Source organism: Leptodactylus fuscus, chromosome 9 (assembly GCF_031893055.1).
Source record: "Leptodactylus fuscus isolate aLepFus1 chromosome 9, aLepFus1.hap2, whole genome shotgun sequence".
Taxonomy (NCBI): Eukaryota; Metazoa; Chordata; class Amphibia; order Anura; family Leptodactylidae; genus Leptodactylus; species Leptodactylus fuscus.
Genome location: NC_134273.1, coordinates 64,038,542 through 64,065,836, shown reverse-complemented (window position 1 = coordinate 64,065,836; position 27,295 = coordinate 64,038,542). Strand labels below are relative to the sequence as shown.

The 27,295-nt window shown below is 41.0% G+C and overlaps 1 protein-coding gene across 1 annotated transcript; it reads left to right on the top strand.

Moving 5' to 3' along the window:
* Positions 1 to 10,300: 10,300 nt before the first annotated feature.
* LOC142217856 (putative ferric-chelate reductase 1) lies at positions 10,301 to 25,816 on the top strand. Its single transcript, XM_075286176.1, has 15 exons — positions 10,301 to 10,496; positions 10,742 to 10,878; positions 11,558 to 11,649; positions 13,996 to 14,056; positions 15,527 to 15,802; positions 16,160 to 16,261; positions 17,932 to 18,109; positions 19,198 to 19,314; positions 20,850 to 20,962; positions 21,190 to 21,276; positions 21,964 to 22,061; positions 22,135 to 22,193; positions 22,277 to 22,411; positions 23,573 to 23,613; positions 25,572 to 25,816. Exons 1-15 carry the CDS (start codon positions 10,301 to 10,303, stop codon positions 25,659 to 25,661), a joined length of 1,782 nt encoding a protein of 593 aa, XP_075142277.1. The 3' UTR covers positions 25,662 to 25,816.
* Positions 25,817 to 27,295: the final 1,479 nt, after the last annotated feature.

Here is a 27,295-nt window from a genome sequence, read left to right as displayed (position 1 = left end):
GAGGCTCCCTCCACCATGAATTGGTCCAAACTGGGGTTTTTAGAGGCTCCCTCCACCATGAATTGGTCCAAACTTGGCTGTTTAGAGGCTCCCTCCACCATTAATTGGTCCAAACTGGGCTGGTTAGAGGCTCCCTCCACCATGAATTGGTCCAAACTGGGTTTTTTAGAGGCTCCCTCCACCATGAATTTGCCCAAACTGGGCTGTTTAGAGGCTCCCTCCACCATGAATTGGTCCAAACTGGGGTGGTTAGAGGCTCCCTCCACCATTAATTGGTCCAAACTGGGCTGGTTAGAGGCTCCCTCCACCATTAATTGGTCCAAACTGGGCTGGTTAGAGGCTCCCTCCACCATGAATTTGCCCAAACTGGGCTGGTTAGAGGCTCCCTCCACCATGAATTGGTCCAAACTGGGTTTTTTAGAGGCTCCCTCCACCATGAATTTGCCCACACTGGGCTGGTTAGAGGCTCCCTCCACCATGAATTGGTCCAAACTGGGGTTTTTAGAGGCTCCCTCCACCATGAATTTGCCCAAACTGGGCTGTTTAGAGGCTCCCTCCACCATGAATTGGTCCAAACTGGGTTTTTTAGAGGCTCCCTCCACCATGAATTGGTCCAAACTGGGCTGGTTAGAGGCTCCCTCCACCATGAATTGGTCCAAACTGGGGTGGTTAGAGGCTCCCTCCACCATTAATTGGTCCAAACTGGGCTGGTTAGAGGCTCCCTCCACCATTAATTGGTCCAAACTGGGCTGGTTAGAGGCTCCCTCCACCATGAATTTGCCCAAACTGGGCTGTTTAGAGGCTCCCTCCACCATGAATTTGCCCAAACTGGGCTGGTTAGAGGCTCCCTCCACCATGAATTGGTCCAAACTGGGGTTTTTAGAGGCTCCCTCCACCATGAATTGGTCCAAACTTGGCTGTTTAGAGGCTCCCTCCACCATTAATTGGTCCAAACTGGGCTGGTTAGAGGCTCCCTCCACCATGAATTGGTCCAAACTGGGTTTTTTAGAGGCTCCCTCCACCATGAATTTGCCCAAACTGGGCTGTTTAGAGGCTCCCTCCACCATGAATTGGTCCAAACTGGGGTGGTTAGAGGCTCCCTCCACCATTAATTGGTCCAAACTGGGCTGGTTAGAGGCTCCCTCCACCATTAATTGGTCCAAACTGGGCTGGTTAGAGGCTCCCTCCACCATGAATTTGCCCAAACTGGGCTGGTTAGAGGCTCCCTCCACCATGAATTGGTCCAAACTGGGGTTTTTAGAGGCTCCCTCCACCATGAATTTGCCCAAACTCTGCTGGTTAGAGGCTCAATCCACCCTGATTTTCAAAACAAATGTTGGTGCCAACCTCAACTTACTACAAGGGCCAAATTCACTGCTGGTGACAAGCTCTCCTCACTGCAAGTGCCAAATACACATGTTTCAAGGTGTTTTCCTACTGTCAGAGAGGTGGTATTGAGTGTGTAAAGTGTGTAGTTGTTAGGCTGTGATGTTGGGGTAATAGAGGGTCTTTGGTGTGTTAGATGCCCCCAGACATGCTTCCCCTGCTGTCCCAGTGTCATTCCAGAGGTGTTGGCATCATTTCCTGGGGTGTCATAGTGGACTTGGTGACCCTCCAGACACGGATTTGGGTTTCCCCCTTAACGAGTATCTGTTCCCCATAGACTATAATGGGGTTCGAAACCCGTTCGAACACACGAACATTGAGCGGCTGTTCGAATCGAATTTCGAACCTCGAACATTTTAGTGTTCGCTCATCTCTAATTATTACATTTAATTTTACTACACATTATGGTGCCAAACTGCTGCCAATATCCTGATGAAGGTGGCAATTCAGCAATGTGTTTTCCTCCAAATCCACAATGTCCCTCTGGCTTCAGACAAGAGGCAGAGTAACAGTGGAATATAAGATATTTGCACAGCCTTATTTGGTGAGTGAGCTACCATTTACTTATTCAAAATGCTCTTTAACCCCTTTAAAATTGTGTGGTTCTCTCCCCCAGCCATGGCACCCATAAGATATTTTGTATATGCTTCTATACATATGTATGTTTATGGTGTAATGTAAAGCTGTTTTAGTTTACAAAAAACAATTGACAATTTAAGGACACTTATGCCCAGGGCCGCTGAGGGGGTTCACCACCAGGTCCCCAGTTATCAGGACTGAAAGTCCCCCATGCCACCTCCTTGTGAATGGCGTGCCAGGCACTTGCATGACTAGCACTCCATCCACAAGGAATGCTAGAGGACTTTCAGCTCACTGTTCTTATGATGAGGAAACCATGTCTTGGGGTTTCTCAAGTGTGAGAAAGAGCATTATCGAAAGTCCTTCCTACCAACTGAGGTCATGCTGTATAATCAATACCAGGGTAAGCGAAGATCACTCCGCACAGAGAACTAAATGATCCTGAAGTCTTTCTCTTCCTTTCAGTTGCTATGACTCCTAGTATCTTTTCTATCTGATATGAGCTAGTATGTGTTCTTTCTTGTAATATATTACTGTATTATCCATGCTGCTGTAACACACTGAATTTCCCCATGGTGGGACTATTATAGGATTATCTTCTCTTATCTTATTTTATCTTAATACAAGCCACACCATAGAGAGCTCCTTATTTCATGACCGTAACCATTGTCTACCTATCAAGACTAAAGACTGTCACCACCAAGGTGACAAAATGTTTTATTACTTATATTTGCAAAAATGTGTCACTTTTAATTGGTTTTCTGAGAAGTATATAGGCCATAGACAGGTCCTGCAAGGTGGTTAAAAAAACTTTTAAAGTCAACAAAATTTGTAATTTATTATATTTGCAAAAATGTTTAACTTTTATTTGTCTACACATTTAACTATGGTTTTCCCGTTGACATAGATGGAATATATTCTGCACACTGGCCACTCCCTCTACCTATAAAAACCTTATTATACAGTTCCACAGCGTCCTCCGTTATCTCTGAGTATATAATGATAATGCCTTTCTTGCTGTAAAGTCCATTTTCTTAACAATCACCATTGTTTCCTTGCAGAATCAGGAGCAAGCTGGATTTTCAGGATCTAAACTGTAAGTTTCTTTTTAATCTATTTTATGCCAGGTTATCTTTTCAAATTCCAGATTTGTAGGTTACAAGTGTTATCAGTTCATTTCAATTTTGTTATCCTACTTGTGCAAAGGAATATGGGTTTTGACACCTTGTAGCAAAAAGCAAGCAAACATAGTCACACATGCATATCTGATGTCACACATAGTCACACAAGCATATCTGATGCCGTCCAGGAATATGGATTCTAGAACAAACTCTGTAACCAGAACACTTTAATTTCGTTCTATGTGTCATATTCATGTGGTGTTAGGAGAGCTTTGCATGATCGGGTGTCTAGCATGCATCCGCTGTAATGGCAGCTAGTTTGGGAATCTATCGAGTCTGTCATTCTTCTTTCTTCGTGGACAAGTATGTAGAGGATATAGGATCTGTAGATCCTAGCCAAGTGTTAGATCTTAAGAATGTTGGAAAAGTCTTAAAATTTCCAGTTTTATATGAATGTATGGCTTATGTATAAAATTAATATAATTGAATCTTCTTCTTATGTCATAATTGTAGTCAGTGTCGGACTGAAGGGCCTAGGTCCCACTAAAGGAACTTTTTCTGGGGTCCACCCAACAGCTTCCTGCTAACATATGTGTTGATTATCTTGCATAGCTATGTTCCCTATATTCTAATCCTCTATAATACTGTACATGCCCCATTAGCTCCATGGCCAGTCGTGCACAGTACTGCATGGGGAATGACATGGCCATGGAGCACCCCATGCATGTGCAAGATTTTAGTGAGCGAGTGGTGATGCAGACATAGCACACAGGTCTTTTGTCAGAAATGTTGAGCCACACACTTCACATAATACTCCCCTGAGTCATCACACAGTATTATGCTCCACATGGTATATAATGCTCCACAGCAGCCTCACACAATATAAGATGCTCTTCTGAACCCCCCACAATGGCCCTACAAGGTATATAATGTTCCACAATGGCCCCACACAATATAATAGGCTCCACAAAGTACCCCTCAGTATAATACCCACACAATTTAATATGCTCCCCAGAGCTAAATTCCCCCCCCCCCCATATAATGCTCCACAGTGGCCCCACATCATGTAATATGTTTCGATGAATATTTATGAGGTTGGGCCCTTTGGTTTGTTTCATTGCTACTACTCTGGGGTATACTCTGGGGCTGTTTGTTTTTTTATTACTTCCATTGGACAAGCTTCTATTGGAAAGGGGCAAGGAACACATGACAGCGAGCCCCTTTCCAATATTTTCTAACATTTTGCACCCAGAAACAGCAGCATACTTGTCCACAGATTGCATGTGGGATTACCGATAAGTCCCATTCGCTTCACCTGAGCTGACCCACCATACCATGCACAACTCGTACATGGGTGTAGCCATTTTTCTGGAAGAAATTAAATCTCATTCACTTTGCTGCTACTACGAAATGCAGTATCAAAAACTAGGTACCCTAGGCCTAACTGGTCATCATGCTGTATTAGTAGGGTGATGAGTTAGGGTTGGTTCACACTAGAGCTTGTATTCCGTCCGCAAGGAGTCCGCATGGAGACCCCCCCCCCCCCCCCCGGACAAAATACCAAAGCAATTGCAAGCGATGTGCTTGCAAAGCACATGGAGCCCATAGACTATAATGGGCTCCGTGTGCTTGCCGCGCACTGCCTGCACGAATGAATTGTGCGGGCTTGCGCGGCAAGCACACGGAGCCCATCATAGTCTATGGGCTCCATGTGCTTAACTGCACAGCACTTACATTAGCGTTGGTATTCCGTTCGGGGGGGGTCTCTAATGTGGACTCCTTGCGGACGGAATACAAGCGCTAGTGTGAATCAACCCTTACTATTTTTGGATGAAAATGCTAAATTACTATTATTTTATTATTATTTATATTACATATCTATTTTCCATTCCTCTCCTATATTTGTTTTTGAGCTCCTTAGCACAATTACTGTTTCTTTCCACGCCATCATCTTTATTATTTGCCATCTGGACCATGTGACGTTTGTTGGTACAGGCCAGGAGGAGGCTGCTTTAAAACTTTCCTTGTATTTCTTGTGCAGTAATTGGTTGCAGAGATTTTGGGTGTGGTGATAGTTCACGTTACTTTCTCAACCCTCCTCATCATAGCTGTAACTGAATGACATGAATAGAAGGTGAGGAATCATCCAGGCTGGCTCCATACTCTGCAAACCACAAGTTACACGTCTAATAACTTTACTGCATCATGAGATATACAAGGTGAGTAGATTGAATCTTCAGTTTTTTGGGATCAGAGTATTTTAGGAATAACCATCTCTTGCACATTACATGTACAATACATCCTAATGAACACCTTGTATCGGTATGTGCTATAGTTCGCAACAGAATGCAACATATCATGTAAATATCCCAAAAAACTCATGTAGACATTTGGTCATATAAAAGCTCTTATTTCTTTTCTGTGTCAGAAGTTTCTCCAGGTTACAGTTCATTACACTGCAGGATACAAAGTACTTGTATGTTCATCTCTATAGTACTATGCTAAAAAAAACTGACTTCTCAACAGCTTGCACATAAAACAGTCCAGCACAAAAATTGCAGCATGATAGCTTGGGAACTTAGGGTTTAGAATATTTTTTTGTAAAATCCAAAGTTGCTGAGATGACATGTGACTTGTAATTGCTTATATGAACTAATGGATTTTCTGAGATTTAAAGGAATTGTCCAAGGGTCGGGTGTAAAAATAGTAAAATGGCATATTACCAACCCCTTTTCCCCCACAGACTCGATGGGCCAAAAGTGGGGAGTCTCATATGAATGCTGAGACCAATCAGTGGCCTATGATGTCACTCACATACATCAGAGACCACTTACCAGAGACCACTGAGGCCACTAATTCATCTCTGTGTCCATGTGGCACTCCTCCTCTAGGGCCAACTGAGAAAGGATGTGAGAAATAGGGAACTGGGACCACACAATGGAGCAGCAGAGTCCTATTTTCTGTAATTTATGGACAACCCCTTTAAACTTTGATGGGCTATTATTGTGAGGGGTCACACTGGCACATTAAGGCTAAGGCTAAGGGCCCATGTTGCGGAAACGCAGCTTTTTTGTTGCAGATTTTGTTGTGGTTATTTTTTTAAGCCAAAGCCAAGAATAGCTACGAAAGGAATGGGAAATATATAGAAAGGTCTTATACTATTATCTTCTGCTCAATCCATTCCAAAAAACCACAGCAAAATCTATAACAAAAAAAGCTGCGTTTCCGCAAAGTGGGGCTTTAGGCTAAGGCCCCACGTTGCGAAAACACATTTTTTTTGTTGCACATTTTGTTGCATTTATTTTAAGCCAAAGCAAAAAATAGCTACAAAAGGAATGGGAAGTATAGAGGAAGTTCTTATACTTCTCCCTTCTGCTCAATCCTGTCCTGGGCTTGGCTCAAAAAACCACAACAAAAGCTGCAACAAAAAAGCTGCGTTTCCGTAACAAGGGGCTTTAGCCTAAATGTTTAAAGGGAACCTGTCAAAATTGCACATGCATTGTACATGGCATGGGCGGCATATTATAGAACAAGAGGAGCTGAGCAGATAGATATAGTTTTGTTTTTTGTAGGAACGCCCACTTGACTCCTAAACCCAGAGTCAGCAGAGCTCAGTCACTGAGTAAGACCCACCACTTAACTCATACACAGGGACTTCAATGAAAAATATACATGTTATATCACATCTTTCTCCCCGGAGCTATGTATCAATCTACCTAATTCCTTCTGGTCTATGATACATTGCCTGAAGATCAAACACCATGTTGGACATGAGAGCCTTCCTTTTAGCTTCTGGAGAATCCCTTCAGTACAGATATGACTGGAGCTTTGCACCATGGATTTTGCAAATAGTCTTGTTTTGGATTTTATGGTTGGATTTCGACCATGTGATGCCATGTCATAAAAGTAATACTTGTCTGCTACTCTCCAAACATTGCATGAACTTAAAGGAGCTGTCCAGTGCCGGCAAATAAATGTTATTGTTTGTAGAATGGCAAGTTGTACAATGTGCTTTCTGGTGTAACACCACGATTTGCCTGTAGCGGAAACGACATGGAAAAAATCTCAGCGTTGTATAGTCAGAGCAAAGTGGATGGGACTCTAGTGAATCCCTTGCTCACTTTGCCGTAAAAGCTGCGCTACGGACACACCGCAATTTCCAAAACCAGCACAATTTTGGAAATCTCAGTAAGTCAATTATACCTACAGAAACGCTGGCAGTTTCCCCATAGGTATAGTTGAAACAGGCAGTCCGCCGTGGTTTTTCCCACAGTGGGGCTTTAGTCTAAAGGAGATCTTCCACCGTCCCCACCAACTCCAATTCTTTGCATCCATTAATTGGTGCACTCCAGTGCCATCAGCACAACTGGAATGTTTTCTCTAGCCCACACCACTCCAGAGCAATCAATGCAGGTAGTTTTGTTGTTTTATATGCTAATTAAGATCTTAGCTGTTAAGTAGGTGGTCTCAGACAGGGGTAGATAAAGGGTTGTGAGCTCCAAAATTCTCCTATCAGACACAGGCAGTGTCACACATCCCTTGTCTGCTCTGACCTTTGCTCTTGGCACTGAAGCCTCCCTGATTGCTCAGGAACAATAGAGGTGAGAGACAAGATCCGTACTGCACCTGAATCAGTGACGCAGCATGTTTTAATGAATGCCAAAGAACTAGACTTTGAGGTGACAAAAGGTCCTCTTTTATATATTGTGGAGTGAAGTTACTTGTCTGAAGTGTACTTGTATTTGTCATTTTGCTTATTTCATTATAAATTTAAATAATATGCAAACCCAAAATTCTAAAATAGATACAACAAAAAACATTCCTATAGATTAAATTTATAATAAAAAAAAAGTACACAAAAATAAGTGCAAAAACAGATACACAGTCCAATCACATTAATGTGACCACCTGTCATGATCCAGAATAACCCCCTTTGGCAGAGCGGACCGCTGCGAGACGTGCAGGAAGAGAGGGGATGTTGTGATGATGTCACTGGGATGTTGAGCCATGCTGACTTCAGTGCCGTGGCCAGCTGCGCTAGGTTACGCGGTTGAGCATCCATGGCGGGAACAACCCGATCGAGATGGTCCCACAGATTCTTGATTGGGTTCAAGTCTGGGGAATTTGATGGCCTAGGGAGTACGGTAAACTCATCCTGGTGCTCCTCCAACCACGCTCGTACACTGCAAGCTTTATGACACGTCGCATTGTCCTGCTGGTAGACGCCATCATCCTGAGGAAAAACAATTTGCATGTAGGGGTGAACATGGTCCACAAGGATAGATGCATACTTGTGTAGATCCATCATGCCTTCCACAATGATGAGTGCACCCAGATGGCTGATGACACGTGCCTTCTGTGACTGGTTATTTAACATGACGTCAAAAGTAGGCGCTGGTCACATTAATATCACCGGACTGTGTACCTATTAGAGACTATTCTATTCTAATTTATTTTATAATTCCACTTGGGTCCAATGTTATACCACATGTCCTCCATTGTCCCTCTCCATATTCCTCAGTGCCTGTTATGTGGACTGGTCCCATAAGAATATCCAGTAGATTCTGTAGGATTTGGTCATGCAGGTCAAAGGTTATATGCTGTAATACTGAAATGGCTAAAAACAGATAGAGCATCCACTGAGGCCCGATTCACATCTGCATTTGGGATTCCTTTTGGAGAGTCGCTTGGGGACCCACCGAACGGAAACCTATACGTATAGAAAAGCAGTTACCTGGGAAAACACAAGGACCCCATAGACTATAATGGAGTCCTTCTGGTTTCCGTTTGGGTTCCACATGAAACATGCGGAGAGAAAAATGCTGCTTGCAGGACCACACGGATCCCATTATAGTCTATGGGGTCTGTGTGCTTTCTTAGCTCACTGCTTTTTAATGCGTATAGGTTTCCGTTAGGTTGGTCCCTAAGTGGACTCCCCGAATGGAATCCTGAATGCAGATGTGAACAGGGCCTAAGACCTAAGTTTGAGTCGCATAAAATCCCTGATCATACAAAGCTGCTAGATATGATGATGTGAAAATAATAAGGGGTAATAATGTCATTGTGTTCTAAAAATGTTCTTACAGTGCTTGAAGTTAATATGTCAATTAAGTGACAGTATAAACATGGTGTCACTCCCTATATATTACTCATCCTTTTAAGTGACCAGTTTTCTATATAGTAGATACATTTACTGAGCACAGCCCCTTCATGGCATCAATCTGCTAGTAAAGATGTAAGACCATAAGAAATTCACATTCTTGCAACAAGACAACATTCTGGGGTAAATATCATTTTATGATTAACTTTCATATTATTGTGCTGGAGGGAATGTGAAAAAAAGGAGAAATGAAACAGTATTCAGAGTTTTGTTTTCTGAGATTCATTTTCTCAAAATTTACCATGTGATATAAATGACGTTATTCTGAAAGTTAATCTTCAAGTCATTAAAATTACAGCCATACCAAGTTTTTATAGTCTATGTTTTACTACTAATAAATTCCTTTTTTTTCAATATCAGATCAGTTTTCGGGTCACCCTATTCTGAGAGCTATAACTTTTTAATCTGTTTTGAGTTGATGTTTTCATTAGAGCTTTTCTGGGGTATAATTTTGATTTGTATTCACTTCTTTAGGTGAGGTGATCATAAAGAAGCAACTTGAGAATGCTTTCAAGTTTTTTATTCTCCACTGTATTCTCTATACACAGTTGAAATAGACATTGATAATTATATGTAGATAGGTAGATAGAGATAGATAGATAGAGATAATAGATAGATAGTTGATAGATAGATAGTAGATAGATAGATAGAGATAATAGATAGATAGATCGATAGATAGATAGAGATATTAGATAGATAGAGTAGATAGATAGATAGATAGATAGATAGATAAATATAGTAGATAGATAGATAGATAGATAGATATAGTAGATAGATAGATAGAGATTTAAGATAGATAGATAGATAAATATAGTAGATAGATAGATAGATAGATAGATAGATAGATAAATATAGTAGATAGATAGATAGATAGATAGATAGATAGATAGATAGATAGATGATAGATAGATAGTTTGTTTTCGGTTACTGATATTCCTTGCTTATTAGTTATACATTACTAGCAGCTAAACATTTTTAATTTTATTTCACTATTGTCAATAAATTTAATACCAAATATTTTATGGTGTATTTTTGTTTGTTTTGTTTTTTTTAGATGACAGTTTACGGATTTGGCTTTTTGATTCTTGGATTTCTGGCCCCACATGCCTCCACTTATAGCAATGGCCGGGTGACTAAAGCTTGTAACACGATGACACCAGAACACGGCACCTCTGTACCACAGACAACAGAGCCGCCATACAGTGTGTCAGCCTCCAGCTACTTGTACAGACCTGCAGATGAGATCACAGGTTAGTGCTAATATATATGTCAAATTGTGGTGACAATTTTGTAATAAAGTATATTCCCCTGTTATCTTCTATTATGGTGCAATGTAGCATTGTAAAAGTGCAATCTGTGGCTGCACCGCAAGGTTTACAGCCAGTATCTCCTTTTAGTCGTGTAGTCCTATCCTTTATGCATAAGTATGGCAATATACGTCCTCAATTATTGACCAACACATGTAAGTAACAATAACTTTTCCAATTTCTTGAAGTCACTCTGCAGGCAAATCCTGAAACATATTTTGAAGGGTTTCTCCTGCAAGCGCGCACCATACCGGGGAATGAAATCATCGGCCATTTTATTGTGACAGAGCCTAAGTCACAAACTCTCACTTGTGGCAATAATGTGGTGAGTATGTATGAGTTGTGTTTAGTTAGGCCCGTTAGGCCCCTGAACCAGGGGGAATAGTGGGCCCCTAGACCCCAACTCCTACAAGAATGGTGTTTGGCATAGTAAACTCAGTGCAGTACATACAACCCCTCACAATACATGTGGTGGTCAGTATGTGGGTCAGTTTCTTGAGGCTGAAGAAGTCAGAATTCTGGTTCTTCTTAGTTAATCTGTCCTAATGGGTTTATAATGTTGTGGCCAGTTGAAAATCTTGAAAATGTTTTCCATAACCAGTATTTTAGCACAGATATAGTCACTTCAGTGAAATGCTCTTCCTCTTGTCTGTAAGCTTCCTGTTCCACCATTCTATTCAACTATATCGCCATTCTGAAGGTGCCGATGTAGTAGAAAGAGGATATACAAGCATTTTCCCCTCCATGTTGTCATGGTATCTCTGGCAGGTTTCCACAGCACCTGGTTGGGAATCATAATAACACATATTATAGAATTGCTTTTTTTCCAGTTGCACCATCAGACAGGTGGCAAGATCCCATCTCTAAATGAAGAAATCATTTAATTTTATTTATTATATTTATCATCATAGATAGCTAGTACACAGATACATTTAAGAAAGTGAGGCCATGAAAAGAAAGTGTTGCTGAACTTATTTTTGGATTATTTGTTGTGTCTTTTATAGAATTCCACAGTTACACAAACAGATTCAAGCAAAAGATCCAACATCTCTGCGGTGTGGGTGGCACCGGCATCAGGAGGCAGTGTAATATTTAAGTGAGTATTCTTTTACTTGAAAGCAACAGAATTCAATAAAGCTTTACATGGCTGAATTTTGCTATACATCTGGCATCCTCTCTGACACTCAGCACCTGTCACCATACAGGCGCCCCCTTCACTATGGACAAGAGCTATGTAGCTGAAATTATCTACATGCACCTTGTGTAAGGAAAATGCTAGAACAGCAATTCCCCAGTAGTTGCTGGTGAACCCTGGGGGGAGGGGAACAATAGACAATGAGCCCTAAGCTGAAACTCCCACTCTCCCTTCCTGCTTGCTGGTCCTATCCTAAGCATTAGGTGACAACTGGTCGACGGGCCCTTCCTACATATGTGACAACACAGAATGCAGACAAGACAAACAACAACAAATGGAGGTCAGCTAGCCAAGGGTCCAGAAACAGTCAAGCAACGCAGTACAGAATCATAATCCAAGAGAATAGTCACAAGGGAAGCCATGGGTCAGAGATAAGTAATACAATAGTAAACAAAGAGGTGCTTAGCAGGGGCAAAGTCTAAGGACAGAGTCACAATAGCCAGCTAGCCTGTGCGGGCTGATGGCCTGTATATAGAAAGCCATAGACGCGCCCTAGACTTGATTGGAAGACAGGGTGTCAGTCAAGGCAAGGAAAGGGTAGAATTAACCATTTGATGATCAGCGAGAAACAAGGTGCAGGAGACGGGTGTGGTGGAAATTCAATTACAGAGGAGAGGTAATAGAGAAGTGTTCACACAGTGCAATTAAAAACTAAGCAAAGAATCAAAATGAGCCCACCTCCTGTGCCGCAGCGTACCAGCAGAGGGTGGCACAGAGACCCGAACAGACAGAGATGTTACACCTTGATTCTGCTTCCTAAAAGTGAATTATTGTTTTTTGGTGGGGGAAAGTTGAGTACTATGCCTGGTGTGCAGGTGAAAAGGACTTGTGAGAGGTGCAATGCAGTGCTGAGGGCTCTCATGATGATACCATTTAACTGACTGAGAGACAGCTGCTGACAATGCTTCTACCTCTCTACTTTCATTTGACAGCAAAAATCAGTGGCCAAAAATCAGTGGCATAGAACAACAATAAAAGTTTTTGTCTGACAAGTCACACCTCTCATCCTACCCATGCTACTATGACCGACCCCACTCAACCCCATCCATTCCTTCTGCCCACACACAGTATAATGCCCTCTCTTTACCCCTCCCACAATACTATGCCCCTTGTGGTCTCCACATACAGTAGTTTAACTTCCCCCAATGGCATCATCCTATCTGATATGACCCAGACTGTCAGCCCGTACACGGGACCATGAAAATCACAGTCATGTGTACAGGCCCATAGAAAAGAATGGGTCAGTGTGCTCTCCGTGAAATACAAGGATAGCACACTGACCCATATCACAGTCATCTGCCCCCTAAGACTGAAGTGAAAGGAGAACAAGTAGTTTATGCCAGATTTTGGTGAAAATTTCAGACTTAAAATAAGACTTTCACCTCATCATGAAACATTCATACAATATACCGGTACATGTACATACAATAGTTTGAAACAACCTTTGAACCATCTTGCCCTTGCACTTTTATTTATAGTTATTGAATTATTGCTGTGTAAGGATTGGAATTCTATACATTAGCCTTGTTAAGGAGATAATCAGTGAAGGGAAGAAGCTAAATTAGTATACAACTTCCAAAGATAAAAAGCTTATTCTTTCTTGGATAGTTATCGTTATGTAATGTTATGTATTGTTGGCCCTGGAGGTTTAGATATACAGCAACAGATAACAAGCATTTACGTGAGTGACGTGTCTGACACTGATGATAAACTAAATGTCTACAATCTATGGAGATAAATGTATCCTGATATGATATTGCTCTCTAAGAATGACTGTTATTTCATCTGTAGTGCTCAGTAGAACAGGGACAATGCACGTCTTCAAGATTTCTCAGCTTTTTTACATGCACCTTGTCCTGTGTTTTTTTCTTATAACAGAAATGAAATCAAAGTAGCTTCCAACTTCTTTTAGGGGCGTTCACACTACCGTTGGTGTCCGACAGCTAGTGTTCGCTGCTAATGTCCATTCAAAATCTTGTGCGGACATTAGCATTGGATACTAGCTGTGTCCGTGACATTTTGCATTGATTTAAATGGACATCGGGTGCGTTCTTTTACAGTCCGTGCCTGTCCTTAAGTGTCTGTTCCCAAAGATGTCCGACTTTTCAAGCGGACAGCAAAAACCTACAATCAGGACCAAAATTAGATTGTTGTGTAAGTTACATAGAACAGTTTATAAAATGTGATCTACTTGCATGCATATGTTTCTCAATGGCTAACACATTAACACATTTTTTATTGATTTAGAGCAACAATTCTTCAATCGAAGCCTATATTCTGGGTGGGAATTGAGAGTCCTGAGCTCCGTGTAAGTGCTTCAAGAAGTTTTTTCTATACTAAAAAGTCTCCGAAATTGCTATCATCACTAAATCAAAGCCTGACATTTGGCTTATCCTCTCTAAGGTTCCAACTACTAGCTAAGTAAATGGAATGTGTAAATGGAATTTTTTGATTGTATGGTTTGCAACAATTCAACAAAATGGTTAGGCAAGGAAAGCAAAGTGATACTTGACCTTCGCCACTGATCTTCACCACTGATTCTCCAAACGTAGGCTCATACTGTATGAAGTGGCTCTTGGACTACAATGCAAACTCCTCTTTAGGGTTTAACAATTATAAATATTTACTAGTACTGCTCTTTCCATATGACTCTGAGGGACCTTTAACGACTCCAAGTCCAAAGTGTGACTGCTACCTGTGCACTCAATATAGTTATATATTGTGGTTTGGGACTTTTTTCAAATATTCACTATTCCTATACTGCTACTAAGAGACGTTTGTCATAATATTACTGGAAGACTGTTAAGTTCTTGTACACTATATTCAATTATGTAATCTTATATCAGAGGGGTTACCTCCTAAGGGAATGTTCACATGGCAGAATTTGCATTTGTGTGAAAATTCCACATAGCTAGCCGCGATGGGGTGCCGGTGCAGTGCATGCTCCGCCATTTCAGGCTTCAGCTGGTGATGTCGGCGGCAGGGAAACATGATCAACGCCGAGCCACAGACATCACTACAGCCGTCACCTTCATAATTTGGATATAATATATATCTATGGTTACTGAGGAGACATTATGTGGGGGCCACTTGAGGGGATATAAAATCATGGTGTGGGGGCCTACTTAGGAAACCTCTGATCAGGGCCCAAAATATTAAAATGCCCTATGGTTTCTTTTGGCCAGGTCTCCATGTGCTGTATGTCATGTAGTCCATATATGACTACATAGACAGAAACAATAAAGAAGTAGATGACTCTAGAATAAAGAGATGAATAAAAAAAGAAATGGCCGCCTTAAAGCCCTAAAGAGCCCAATAAAGGGTTAAGTGGTGCTGATCAAAACTACTACATTGGGTTAGATGGTCATAACCATTGTGCACAAGTTCTGAGACGTAAGAAATTGAGATTGGTGGATGTGATAGGTAGGACAAAGGGACCTTAGTGCTGTGCTAAATGGCTCTTGTCTTGCTGCTCAGTTCCTAGAGTTGTTGCCATTTTGTAAAGTGTTGGCTTATCCTAACAATATGGCATTAATGTAGGATTGGTAGAAGTCTGACCTCTGGGTATCCCACTGATCTTGAGAATTCAGAGGCTGCAGCACTGGTTTAGTGCTGTCTCTCCTTTACTGTTTCCCTGCTGGTCCAAAGGTGATTCCAAAGGCCTATTCATGTGTGTATATATATATATATATATATATATATATATATATATATTACATTGTAATTATATTTAATTTGTCTACAATAAGATCTTAACCACTTACTTCCCTTTCAATAGGATTCTTCTAATGCCAACACAACAAGCAGGCCAAACACTTTGCGAACTAGTAGTTTCACACCAACCCCCAGCCGTCCTCCTCCTACTTATATTTCCAGTAATACTTGTGGAACACAGAAAATATGTCTCAGCAGTCCTTCTAATTGTGACCCTTCCAAAACTACTAACTGTTTCTTCATGTCGTCTGCCATGTCTGATGACGGTGCGTATCACTTCGAGATAAGTGGCCCATCTGGAGGATATGTGTCAATTGGCTTTTCAAATGACCAGCTCATGGTGAGAAACCTAAAATTACCTATATACTACTTACGCTTGGTTCACACTAGCATCTGAGTCTCAGTATTAGACTTCATCCCCCATTCCACCTAAAATAGGCAAAGAGAAACGTACTGTAAGCAGGACTTTTCTCTCTGCTGTTTTCGGTGTAAACCAGGGTGGGAACCTGGTGGACCCCATTATAGTGTATGAGGTCCTTGGCTTTTCACAGGTAACTGCTTTTAAGCACATAGGGTTTCCGATTTCCGGGTCCTTGAAGAACATAAACCTGAATGCTGGTGTGAACTTAGCATTAGTTGAATAATATGTGATAGACCTGTGTTCAAAACGTGTGAACCCCGAGTCTTTGTGTTCCAGGGAGAAGATGACATATATAGCTGTGTGATAAATTCAAACGGACAAGTAGAAATTCAGCATTCCTATTCCGAAGGAAGGAAATCACCTCTCATTTTACCTTTGGTGAGTTCATACTGTGAAGAAAAACAGAAAGTGTCCTCAAGGCCTGGTTTTAAGTACCAGGAAGGCAGACATGGACATATGGATAATGGGAGGGGATGTATAAAACTGATTGTGCCTCCATTACTTTACTGGGACATCATAATGTCTGCATGCGACATCATTAGAATTACATTCTTCGTGTAAACACACACACAGCATATACTCTATATAGAGATACCAATTACATTATAAGAGAGTTTCCCAAGAACATTTAAATTTTAGACAAATAAAAGTTAAACATTTTTAGAAATGCAAACGTTATAAAATTGTGAAACACATTAAAGATTTTCTCCAACCATCTTAGTGGTGATAGTCTTTTCTCTTAATAAGTTGCCAATGATCAATTATTAATGCAGACATTTTATTGGGCTACCAACTGTTAAAAACTCAGCCAGATTATCTTCCCCTGCATAACACAGAAGCAGGCAGGGCTAGTGCATAGTCAGGTGCCAGTCCATAGGAAGTTCCTGCGTTCATGACCATGTCTATTGTCAACCTGTCAAGACAAAAGATTAGTTGAAAATATTCAGACATGCTTATATTATTTACAGAAATTTCAGAAATGAATAATTATAACATATATAATGTATATACTTACCTTATATTATAATATATACTTACATATATGCACAAATATAGGAGTCATCAACATTACATCTATGCATTGGCACAATGCCCTGGATGTCTTAGCGGGAGCTGCCTGTCAATTCAAATTCAGTGAAGGAAGGGGGTGGGATTGAAACAGAGGAGGAAGACGCTGCCTGGCAATTCATATGAATTTCCTAAAGCACGAGTTAATTAACATGATTTGCTTGTAATATTAACCATTGCTACATCTATATATTCATATACACACATACACACTTAAGGGTATGTTCACATCAGCGTTTATTGATCTTTCCTCAATTCCATCATAGGGAGAAAAGAATAAAATAAATTCTAAACGCATATATATACGGTCCTATGAAAAAGTTTGGGCACCCCTATTAATCTTAATCATTTTTAGTTCTAAATATTTTGGTGTTTGCAACAGCCATTTCAGTTTGATATATCTAATAACTGATGGACACAGTAATATTTCAGGATTGAAATGAGGTTTATTGTACTAACAGAAAATGCGCAATATGCATTAAACCAAAATTTGACCGGTGCAAAAATATGGGCACCTCAACAGAAAAGTGACATTAATATTTAGTACATCCTCCTTTTGCAAAGATAACAACCTCTAGTCGCTTCCTGTAGCTTTTAATCAGTTTTCTACTTGTTTTTTTCTACTAGATTCTCTCTGCTCATTCATATTAATTTTCGGTATATACCTATGAATCTTTAGTATGTTTTATAATGTGAAACCTAAAATACAAAAATAGTGTAACTAGAATAACATTTCACATCCTCGGGATAGATCATCCATAACTGATTAAAGTGGGTCCAACTGAGGAACTTAAAGAATGAAGGGGTCACATATGTTATAGCAATACAGTGAAACCTTTCCAAATACCACCCCCTTACCCAGACAGGTTTCTCGCGTAGCTGGTTTCTGTATCAAGGAGAATTTGGGGCTCATTGTATAATGTAATATTTCCATATTGTCAGTCAATCTTACTGTTCTTTTCTGTTATCCTGATTGACAGAGTAATGTAGATGTCAAGATGGCGGCATTCAACAATGGTGTCATCCAATGTTCCTTCACTTCAAGAAATGAAATTTCGACACAACCTCCTACTACACAAGCTCCAACCAACCAAACCCAATCCAGTAATAGTTCCGACTCATACTATATATTAGTGGCTTATGGACCTGCTGATAACGGTGGGTAAAGTATTGAAGGACGTACAGTGTGAAAACTGAGACAGACTTCATTATGACCATACAATTCAAGTAGATACAATGACACGACTGACGCATCATAGATACTTTTGTTTAACATGACACCATATATTACTTGAGCACTTTGAAATTTTGGTGCAAATTGGACACATGCAACATAGAAGCTTCTTTTCTTGCTGGTTATACGAGTAATATGAAGATTTAATATAAAGAATACAGAGTGTACAGGCTTCAATGTACCACATAGCACTCATGTTTATGGTTCCATATAGTTCTGACTCTTTTCCATGAGCTGAAGGTCTTGTACTATAGTACTCACTACAAGTTAGGCCTGGTTCATATCTGTGCATGGGTTTCCATTCGGGGATTCTGCTTGCGAACCCCCTGAATGGAAACCTAATCGGCATAAGAAAGCGAATACCTTAGGAAACCCACGGACCCCATAGATTATAATAGGGTCTGTGTGGTTTCTGCTCGTTTTCTGCAAGAAAAATGTGGAGAGAAAAGTGCTGCTTGCATTTTTTATGCGGAGAGGAGAACAGAATTGCCCGAATGCAGATGTCAACCAGGTTTTAGACACAGTTCAGCCTGACAATGAACACAGTGTATCACAGTGGCTCATACTATGAGAAATCTGGTGTATCTTTAGACACGTTTATCAAAATTGACACTATCTATTGCTTGGGTACTTTGTGCCAAAACTTTGTTGCAAATTTGATGCATGTTGGTGCATTTGCAAAGCAAATACACCAACTATTAGCCTCATTTTTAGACAACATTGTGAAACATTCAGGCTATAGGTTCACATCTGTACATAGACTCCACCACAGAATCCACTAAAATCAGCGGAGAGAAAAGTCCTACACAGAGAACTTTTCTCTCTACTAGTTTCAGTATAAAAAAAAACCCGGTGGAATCCCAGTGGACCCGAACGACAGAGAGCCCAGTGCAAGTGTGAACCTAGCCTAAGTGTAATAAACCTTCCCCAATTGGTATCTTTGATGATGATTTCATTTACTTGTAGCTAGAAACTAGTGAGAAACTTGTTTTAACTCTGCTTTGCTCTCCAGGTAGGATTCGATTTCATGGACCAAATGTATTCTCCAGTGAACTCAAAGTTAATCTTTCTGACACTTCTAATGTGACACAGAAAGCGCACAGCTCACACATAATGGTAAAGGCTCATGGTTAGTATGAAATTCTTCTTCATCCTTCAGAGAAAGTAAAACATTTGGCAGAGGTCGCTCGTGCCCTCATACTCTGATGTCTGACCACTCTGCCATGGAATAGGGAAAAATAAATGATTAACTCTCAAGTTCAAGTGCAAATGAAAAGTCATTTTTAGCTAAGCACATCCTTGTATAACCTTTAGAAAGGCTATTTCACACATATCATTTGTATGTAAATTGTCTCAGTAGTTTTGAATAAGTAATTTTTTTTTATTCATATGCTAATTAGACTCCTGCATGCACCCGGAGTGTCTGTGTGCACCCTCTCTGCTATTCTACTGTGTACTGGGGCCACTATGGGCATAATACTGTGTACTAGGGCCACTATGGGACATGGACATACTATTGTGTACTGGGGTCACTATGGGACATAATACTGTGTGCAGGGGCCACTATGGGGCATAATACTGTGTGCAGGGGCCACTATAGGACATACTACTGTGTACTGGGGCCACTATGGGACATGATACTGTGTACTAGGGCCACTATGGGACATGGACATACTATTGTGTACTGGGGTCACTATGGGACATAATACTGTGTGCAGGGGCCACTATGGGGCATAATATTGTGTGCAGGGGACACTATGGGACATAATACTGTGTGCAGGGGGCCAACATGGTGGCTCAGGAGTTAGGAGTGTATATGTTCTCCCCGTGTTTGCGTGGATTTCCTCCCATACTCCAAAAGACATACTGATAGGGAAAAAAATGTGCATTGTGATCCCTATATAGGGTTCACAATCTACATTTAAAAAAAATAAAAATAAAAATATAATAATACTGCGTGTAGGGGCCACTATGGGACATAATACTGTGTGCAGGGGCCACTATGGGACATAATACTGTGTGCAGGGGCCACTATGGGACATAATACTGTGTGCAGGGGCCACTATGGGACATAATACTGTGTGCACAGGCCACTATGGGACATAATACTGTGTGCAGGGGCCACTATGGGACATAATACTGTGTGCAGGGGCCACTATGGGTTATAATACTGTGTGCAGGGGCCACTATGGGGCATAATACTGTGTGCAGGGGCCACTATGGGGCATAATAGTGTGTACGGGGCCACTAAGGAGAATAATAGAGAGCGCAGGAACGTGGGGGAGGGGGGTCGGTCGGGGTCTTCAGCGGATGTCAGTCGGGGGGGGGGGGGGGGCCATATCAAAAGTTCGCCACGGGGCCCCACCTTTCCTAGTTATGCCACTGCATGTGATCTATTAATGTGTTACCCCAAGGTTCCAGCTGTCAGACATCTTCTGATCCTCAATTGATGACCTCTCCTAAAAACCTCTTTAGGCCGGAGTCCCACAGGACAGAAATGCCACGATTGCCCCAGACAAACCCTTGGTACAACCTTGTAACACACGTATATGTTGCATCCTCCATAGACACAGATGCTGTTTGTAGCTTCCCCTTTAATGTATTTCCCAGTAATACTTTCATACATGAATGAGAGAATCCTATTATATCTTTTCTCATCTGCAGGGGCTCTCATGCTTATTGCTTGGATGACTACTGGAAGTTTAGGGATGATTATTGCTCGATATCTAAAAACTGCTGCCAAGACACCTATTCTGGGCAAAGCACTTTGGTTTCAGGTAATGGAAAGCGACAAATAGGATTTACCAGGGCCAATTTAGCAACTGTTTCTGAGACATAGACTATATAAAACAATAGTTTTTGTGTGTACTTTACAATGTTCAGTGCATGATTGATTGATACCAAACAAAATAAAGAACCAATGTCTCGCTTCAGGTTGAAGTTACTGATGACGACCTTTACAAGACTGATTCCAATTTGTTCTCTCTCTATTGTTAAATTGCAGGCTCATCTGGTTTTCATGGTCTTGACAGTGGCGGCGACAATAACGTCATTTGTATTATCATTTGTAGTGGGTAAAGGATGGTTATATGTAAGTAACAACGTTATACATTTACTAACAACATAAACACATCTTAAGTATGTTAATGTTTTTTTCCTGGGCTAACTTATGCAGTGTTCACACCAGAGTCTGTTGTCTGCCCTGGGGTTTCCATCCTAATCCCTGGAGAAACCTGATAGGGGACGGCTTGATGGCAGTCAGATTAATAGAAGACTTTGTGTCCATGCAAAAAAATCAGTTTCTCCATGGAGAGGCTGCATACAGACACCGGCGGTTTGCATTAAAAAACCCATTCAAATCAATGGGTTTTAGAACTGACTGCCAGGAAACCGTCCCCTGTTCAATTTCCCCAGGGAATAAGACTGAGACCGAGCAGGTGGACACGGGTCCCCTTACGATACGTTCACACCTGTGCCATTGTATCCGATCTTCTGATCTATTGCAAGACTTGAAGAAATAAAAAAAAGTTCCATCAAATGATGCACAACAACAAATTCTGAAGGACTCCATTGACTATAATGGGGTCCATGGGTGTTCCTGATTGTTTAACAGACCTCACTGGACAAAAAGCCCAATCTTGCAGGACTTTTATGTCTGGGATTTCTGCCAGACTCTGTACCGGACACTATTAACACAAATGTGAACATAGCCTGAATTAAGCCATAATAATATGGTTGGCTTCTAGTTTTTAACCATTTCACTTCTTGTGTGTCTTAGGATGTCAGCACTCATGCTATTCTTGGGTGCATTGTGATGATTTTGGCCTTTGTACAACCCATAATTGCCTTTTTTCGACCTTCACCACAAAGCAACCAGTAAGTTGATAACAAAATAAGGTTAGCACATTTTTTTTCCTAGGGAATACTTACAATGTTTTTCTTCCATTAGGAGATATATTTTTAATTGGTTTCACGGTGTGAATGCCCTGGTGATGAAAGTCTTAGCAGGTTTGTGTGATATTTTTACCTACGGCAAAAACAAATAAGAAATAAAGACTGGTAACTATATTAATACGACTCATCTCTTACAGTGGCAAATCTATTCCTGGGCTTTCAGTTCATAGATCATAGTTTTGGATGGATGGTTAAAGTCATGGGAGGTTTTGTTGGCTGGGAAGCTTTAACCGTAATTTTATTGGAGTTCAATGCTGACTTAGCAAGGAAAGGTAACAAAACTGCATTCAAAGTTACTATTACATGTATTGTTATGTAGTAGATATAATATAACATAATAATAAACATCGCATTCTGGTTGCATCCATTATTTCCAGTGAAAAAACTCACAGTGCTCTTAGAGCCTCATGTACGGTACATAAATACATGTTAAAAGGAATGTCTATAAATAGGGCAGAAATATATAAGGGCTGAGTCTCAGCTTCCATTGATGTTGAAATATAGATGTCAGGGTACAATATTCTGCCTGAACTCTGTAGGCAAATGTAAGTGCTCAATTGTTGCAATGATGGTGGCGCAAAAGAGAAAAAATTGCAACTTTTTATGTGTTGTACACCAAAAAACTGGCATAAGGGTATTGTAAGGGAATTGCAACAGGAGCAATTCTGCAGTAGCTGCTAGTTAACCCTGGGGGAAGGGGCACGACAAGCCCTAAGCTGAACCCACCACTGCGCCTACCTGCTTGCTTCACTGTCCTAGGAGGCAGAGAACAACTGATCGACAAGCCCTTCCTATATAAGTGACAACACAGAACACAGACAAGACAAACAACAACAAAGGGAGGTCAGGTAGCCAAAGGTCTGGTAACAGTCAGGCAATGCAGTACAAAATTGTAATGTAAGAGAATAGTCATAAGGGAAGCCAAGGGTCCGTAATACAATAGTAGCAGAAGCAGGAGCTCAGCAGGGACAAAGTCAGAGCACAGAATCAAAATAGCCTGTGTGGGCTGATGGCCTGTATATAGGAAGCCCTGGACCTGCCCTAGGCTGGATTGGAAGACAGGCTGTAAATCACACAGGTAAGGCTAGAATTAACTATTTGATGAACAAAGGGAAACAGGGTGCAGGAGATGGGTGTGGTGGGAACACAATTACCGAGATAGGTAATAGAGCAGTGTTCACAAAACTCAATACCCAAATACTCAAACTGCACACCTCCTGCACCGCAGCGTACGAGCAGAGGGTGGTGCAGAGATCCAAACAGGCAGAGACGTTACAGGAATGTTCACATCTACACTCATTGAGCACTCGGGGATTCCATTCCCAATTTCGCTGGTATAAAATACATTTTTACTACTACAGGCAAAACTTGAAAACACTTTTGCTAAATATAATTTAAAAATCTTTTTCTCTCTCTTTATTATTTATCTTTAGAAACGAAAAAATTAGCAGATATGGAAAACACCAAAGAATCGGTAATATTTTCTATATTATTTTTTTCCATTAAAGTGGATTTGTTATCCAACTATATTGCTGTATGTAAGAGCAGAAAAGTGTTGGGACAGGTACTTGCTTTCATTAGCCCAAAAGACACAAAAATATGATGTGGCTATTGGAAGCTGTCAGAGAAAATAGCAGAATATAGTAAAGTATTCTGTTCTGGTTCACAAGAGAGCATTTACAGACAGTGGGAAGATTTACTAAAGGTTATTAAAAGAGAACAAAGTTATACAAGACATCACAGCCGACCGACAAACTGTGCACATTACGCTGTCTCTATGAATACGGGAGGCGAATCACTATTGCCCCCGTGGTTAAGGCTACTGCTAGGTCCGTTTAACCTCTGATGAGCTGGCCGAATTATACCAGTTGAAACGCGTCAGCAATATTTAGGGCCGTTGTATGTGCGGTTGGGTCACCAATGTGGCTCATTCTTCTTTTATGTGGTGGTTGTTAGAATTAGTGATGGGGGCACCAATCTTACCCTCCAGTTAGTGGTAGTTAGAGTTTTTTTTATTAATACCACTCTAGCTAGTGTGGTGCATGTGTGTATGTGTATACCCCAATATATTGGGCTCAGCATCAATTTGGTGTGCGTGAAAAGATCCGAGACTGGTGAGGACTTTCAAAATACCGTAGACTAGTGGGAATTTTTTCCTTATAACAGGGCTATGGGGTTCTTATATACCATTAGCCTAGAGTGATCTATAACACACCTGTGATATTTTGCACCACGCTCAACTTCTTACTACTATTTTTATACCCCTATATTATACACTTGTTTATTCAAGTATATTTTCTTTATCTTTTGTTATATATTCAATAAAGGTGATATTTTAATGTACCCTATATTTTCATGTTTATCGGTTACGCCCGTTAGGTACATATACCTTATACATTCACTACTTTGTTTGGGTTTAAGGACAGGAGAAAAGGCAGAAAGATTATGTAATATGACAGTAAGGGCTCGTTCACATCTGCGCCCGGTCTCTGTTCTGCAGGTTTCCGTTTCCTGCACAAAACAGAGGCAGGCGTTGGAGACCTGCAGGACTCTTTCATACCCATTCATTTGAATGGGTTTGAAAGATGTCCGGACGTGAGCGGCGGTGAGCATTTTATGCTCTCCGCCGCGAAACCGGTTTTTTAAAATCGGACATGCAGTATTCTGTGTCTGGTTTTTAAAAAAACAGTTTCGCGGCGGAGAGCATAAAACGCTCACCGGTGCACACGGCCGGACCCGCTCTGACAGCTTTCTGTCTTCTGCATGCAGAAGACGGAATGCTGAGAACGGAGACCCGAACGCTAGTGTGAACCTAGCATAACCTGGTGGCTTTCAGTTCTGAAGGGATTGTACAGTGTGGACAATTCCTTTAAGGCTGAGGCCCCACATTGCAGAAACGCAGCTTTTTTTTGTTACAGATTTTCCTTTGGTTTTTATTTTACCAAAGCCAAGAGTGGATTGAGCAAAAGGAAAAACAATAAGAGCCTCCTATATATTTCCCATCCTTTCTGTAGCATCAAGGCTTGTTGGAAAGTCAGGCATGATGTTTAAGGGGGCTGCCCCTAGAGGGCAGCAAACAGAAGCACTGTTTTCCTATTTACATCTTGGAAAACAGATTTGCATATTTTTCCCATAATTCCCCCAGTGAGCTAAAAAGGCTTTTTGTAAGTCTCCATACGCCTGTGAAGGTGATCTCTCCTAAAGGAGTGATGTTATCCCCAGATTCTTTCTGTAGACACTCAGCTTTGACTCAAAAAAATGCAACAAAATCTGCAACAAAAAAATTTGCATTTCTGCAAAGTGGGGCCTCAGCCTAACAGTTATACTGCAAAATATAAAAGGGGACATGACTTTGGGAGTGCATTTATATAGAAAATATATATTTTTATTCCTTATTTGATTTTGAATTCTTTTTGATGTTGGTTATTTCAGGTGAAATATGAGGTTTACCTACTACTTATCTACCTGTGTGGGAACCTGGCATTCCTCATTGCATTGCTTGTGGGAATTGGACTGTCATAGAGGTGATAATCGGATCCAGCACCTCTAGGAACATTGCACACTTGTCTACTATTATAGGATTTGTCTGGAGTGGCATGAAGAGAAGTTACCGTGATGATATTTTTCAGGTTCGCATCCCTTCATAGGACTTGGATTATCCTTTAACATCAAAAACTTCAAACTCCTGTTCAGACAGTTTCACAAGTCAGATAGGATGAACACAACTTACCATGGAAGTCTGTGGATATCGCTTGGTCAATATCACAACAGCTGTATTGTAAAGCCAGTACTGGCACTTTTGTTTGCCCGGATTTATGATATTAGTATAATCATTCTGACAGGTTAGCTTTAAGGTGATGGTCCGGGGGGAGAGTCTTTTATAATATTTCATGGATGAATAACTTTACTAAGCCTTTCCTAGATAGAATCCCCCTAGCAGCATCTATCCAGGAGCAGTCACAATACTACTTTACACTAAAGGCAAAATGGAGGAAGCAATAGTCTAACTCTGCATTCACATGTCCGAGTATTAGCTATGAAAGACAGTTCATGTGTATGCTGGATATACCAGCCTGAACGATATGGCAGGAAAGGGACTCCTTGCAATACAGTTATACAGTATATGATGCCAGGAGTCCCTGCCTCACAGCCATAATATGATTAGTTTATGGTGGAAAATTCAGCAGATAGGATCTTTTTAATAGTTAAACCTTACTCGTAGTCGGTTAGCTGCTGCAAAAATCATGGCTGCCTGCTGGTAAGTACAGTACAAGTGTAGTGGATGAAATCCATAGAAAAAAACCCACAGTGCAAACTGTATGGAGCTGTGGGGATCTAACATGTAGCATGTCATTTATTGCTGTGGTTTCGTCTGCGGGTTCCAACCTTTGTAATGCAAAGATTTAATCTGGGGCAAACCACTCAGGAATTGCAGCTGAACAGGTGTTTTTCACTGAGTCAGCTACAGGATGTCTGTTGTGGTCATACCACAGCCGACCTGATATGTAGAGCCTTAGACTAACCTCGCATTCACACGACCAAGATTCATCCATGAAGCTAGAAGAAAGAAAGGGACTCCAGCATCATAGATAACTATAGTGCTGAGGGTAAGTTCACACAGAGTTTTTTGGTCAGGGTTTTAAGGCCGTATTCGCCTCCAAACCCTGACCAAAAAGACAGCTCCCATTGATTTCAATGGTCAGGGTCTTTTTTCCGGGAGCCGTTTCTTCTGGTTCCCGGAAAAAAGAAGCGAAGTGCTCATTCTTCAGGCCAAGTCGCCTCGTGATTCAGCCTGAAGAAAGTCCCTCCTCCGGACTAGGCCCATTCATTGTGCACCGGCTTTCAGTCGTGGCCTCCGCCTCAGGTTCCGATCCAAAATCCCTGTGTAAACTTACCCTAAGGGTCCCTCTCCCAATAATTGGCCAACACAGAGATGTAAATGCGGAGTTAGGAAGACTCTGGTGTATTGGACCAACTACTGGTTATTTTATTATTGTTTTATGCAATTTTTTGTGCAACATAACAATATTCGACAGCTTTGTACAAATACACTGATACTTTGGTACTATGAAGACATGTTTTATGGAAAAAGATCATTTTGTTCTGTCACATTCTGAGGACCTTATTTTTTTAGCTTTTAAACTACAAGTAAGAAG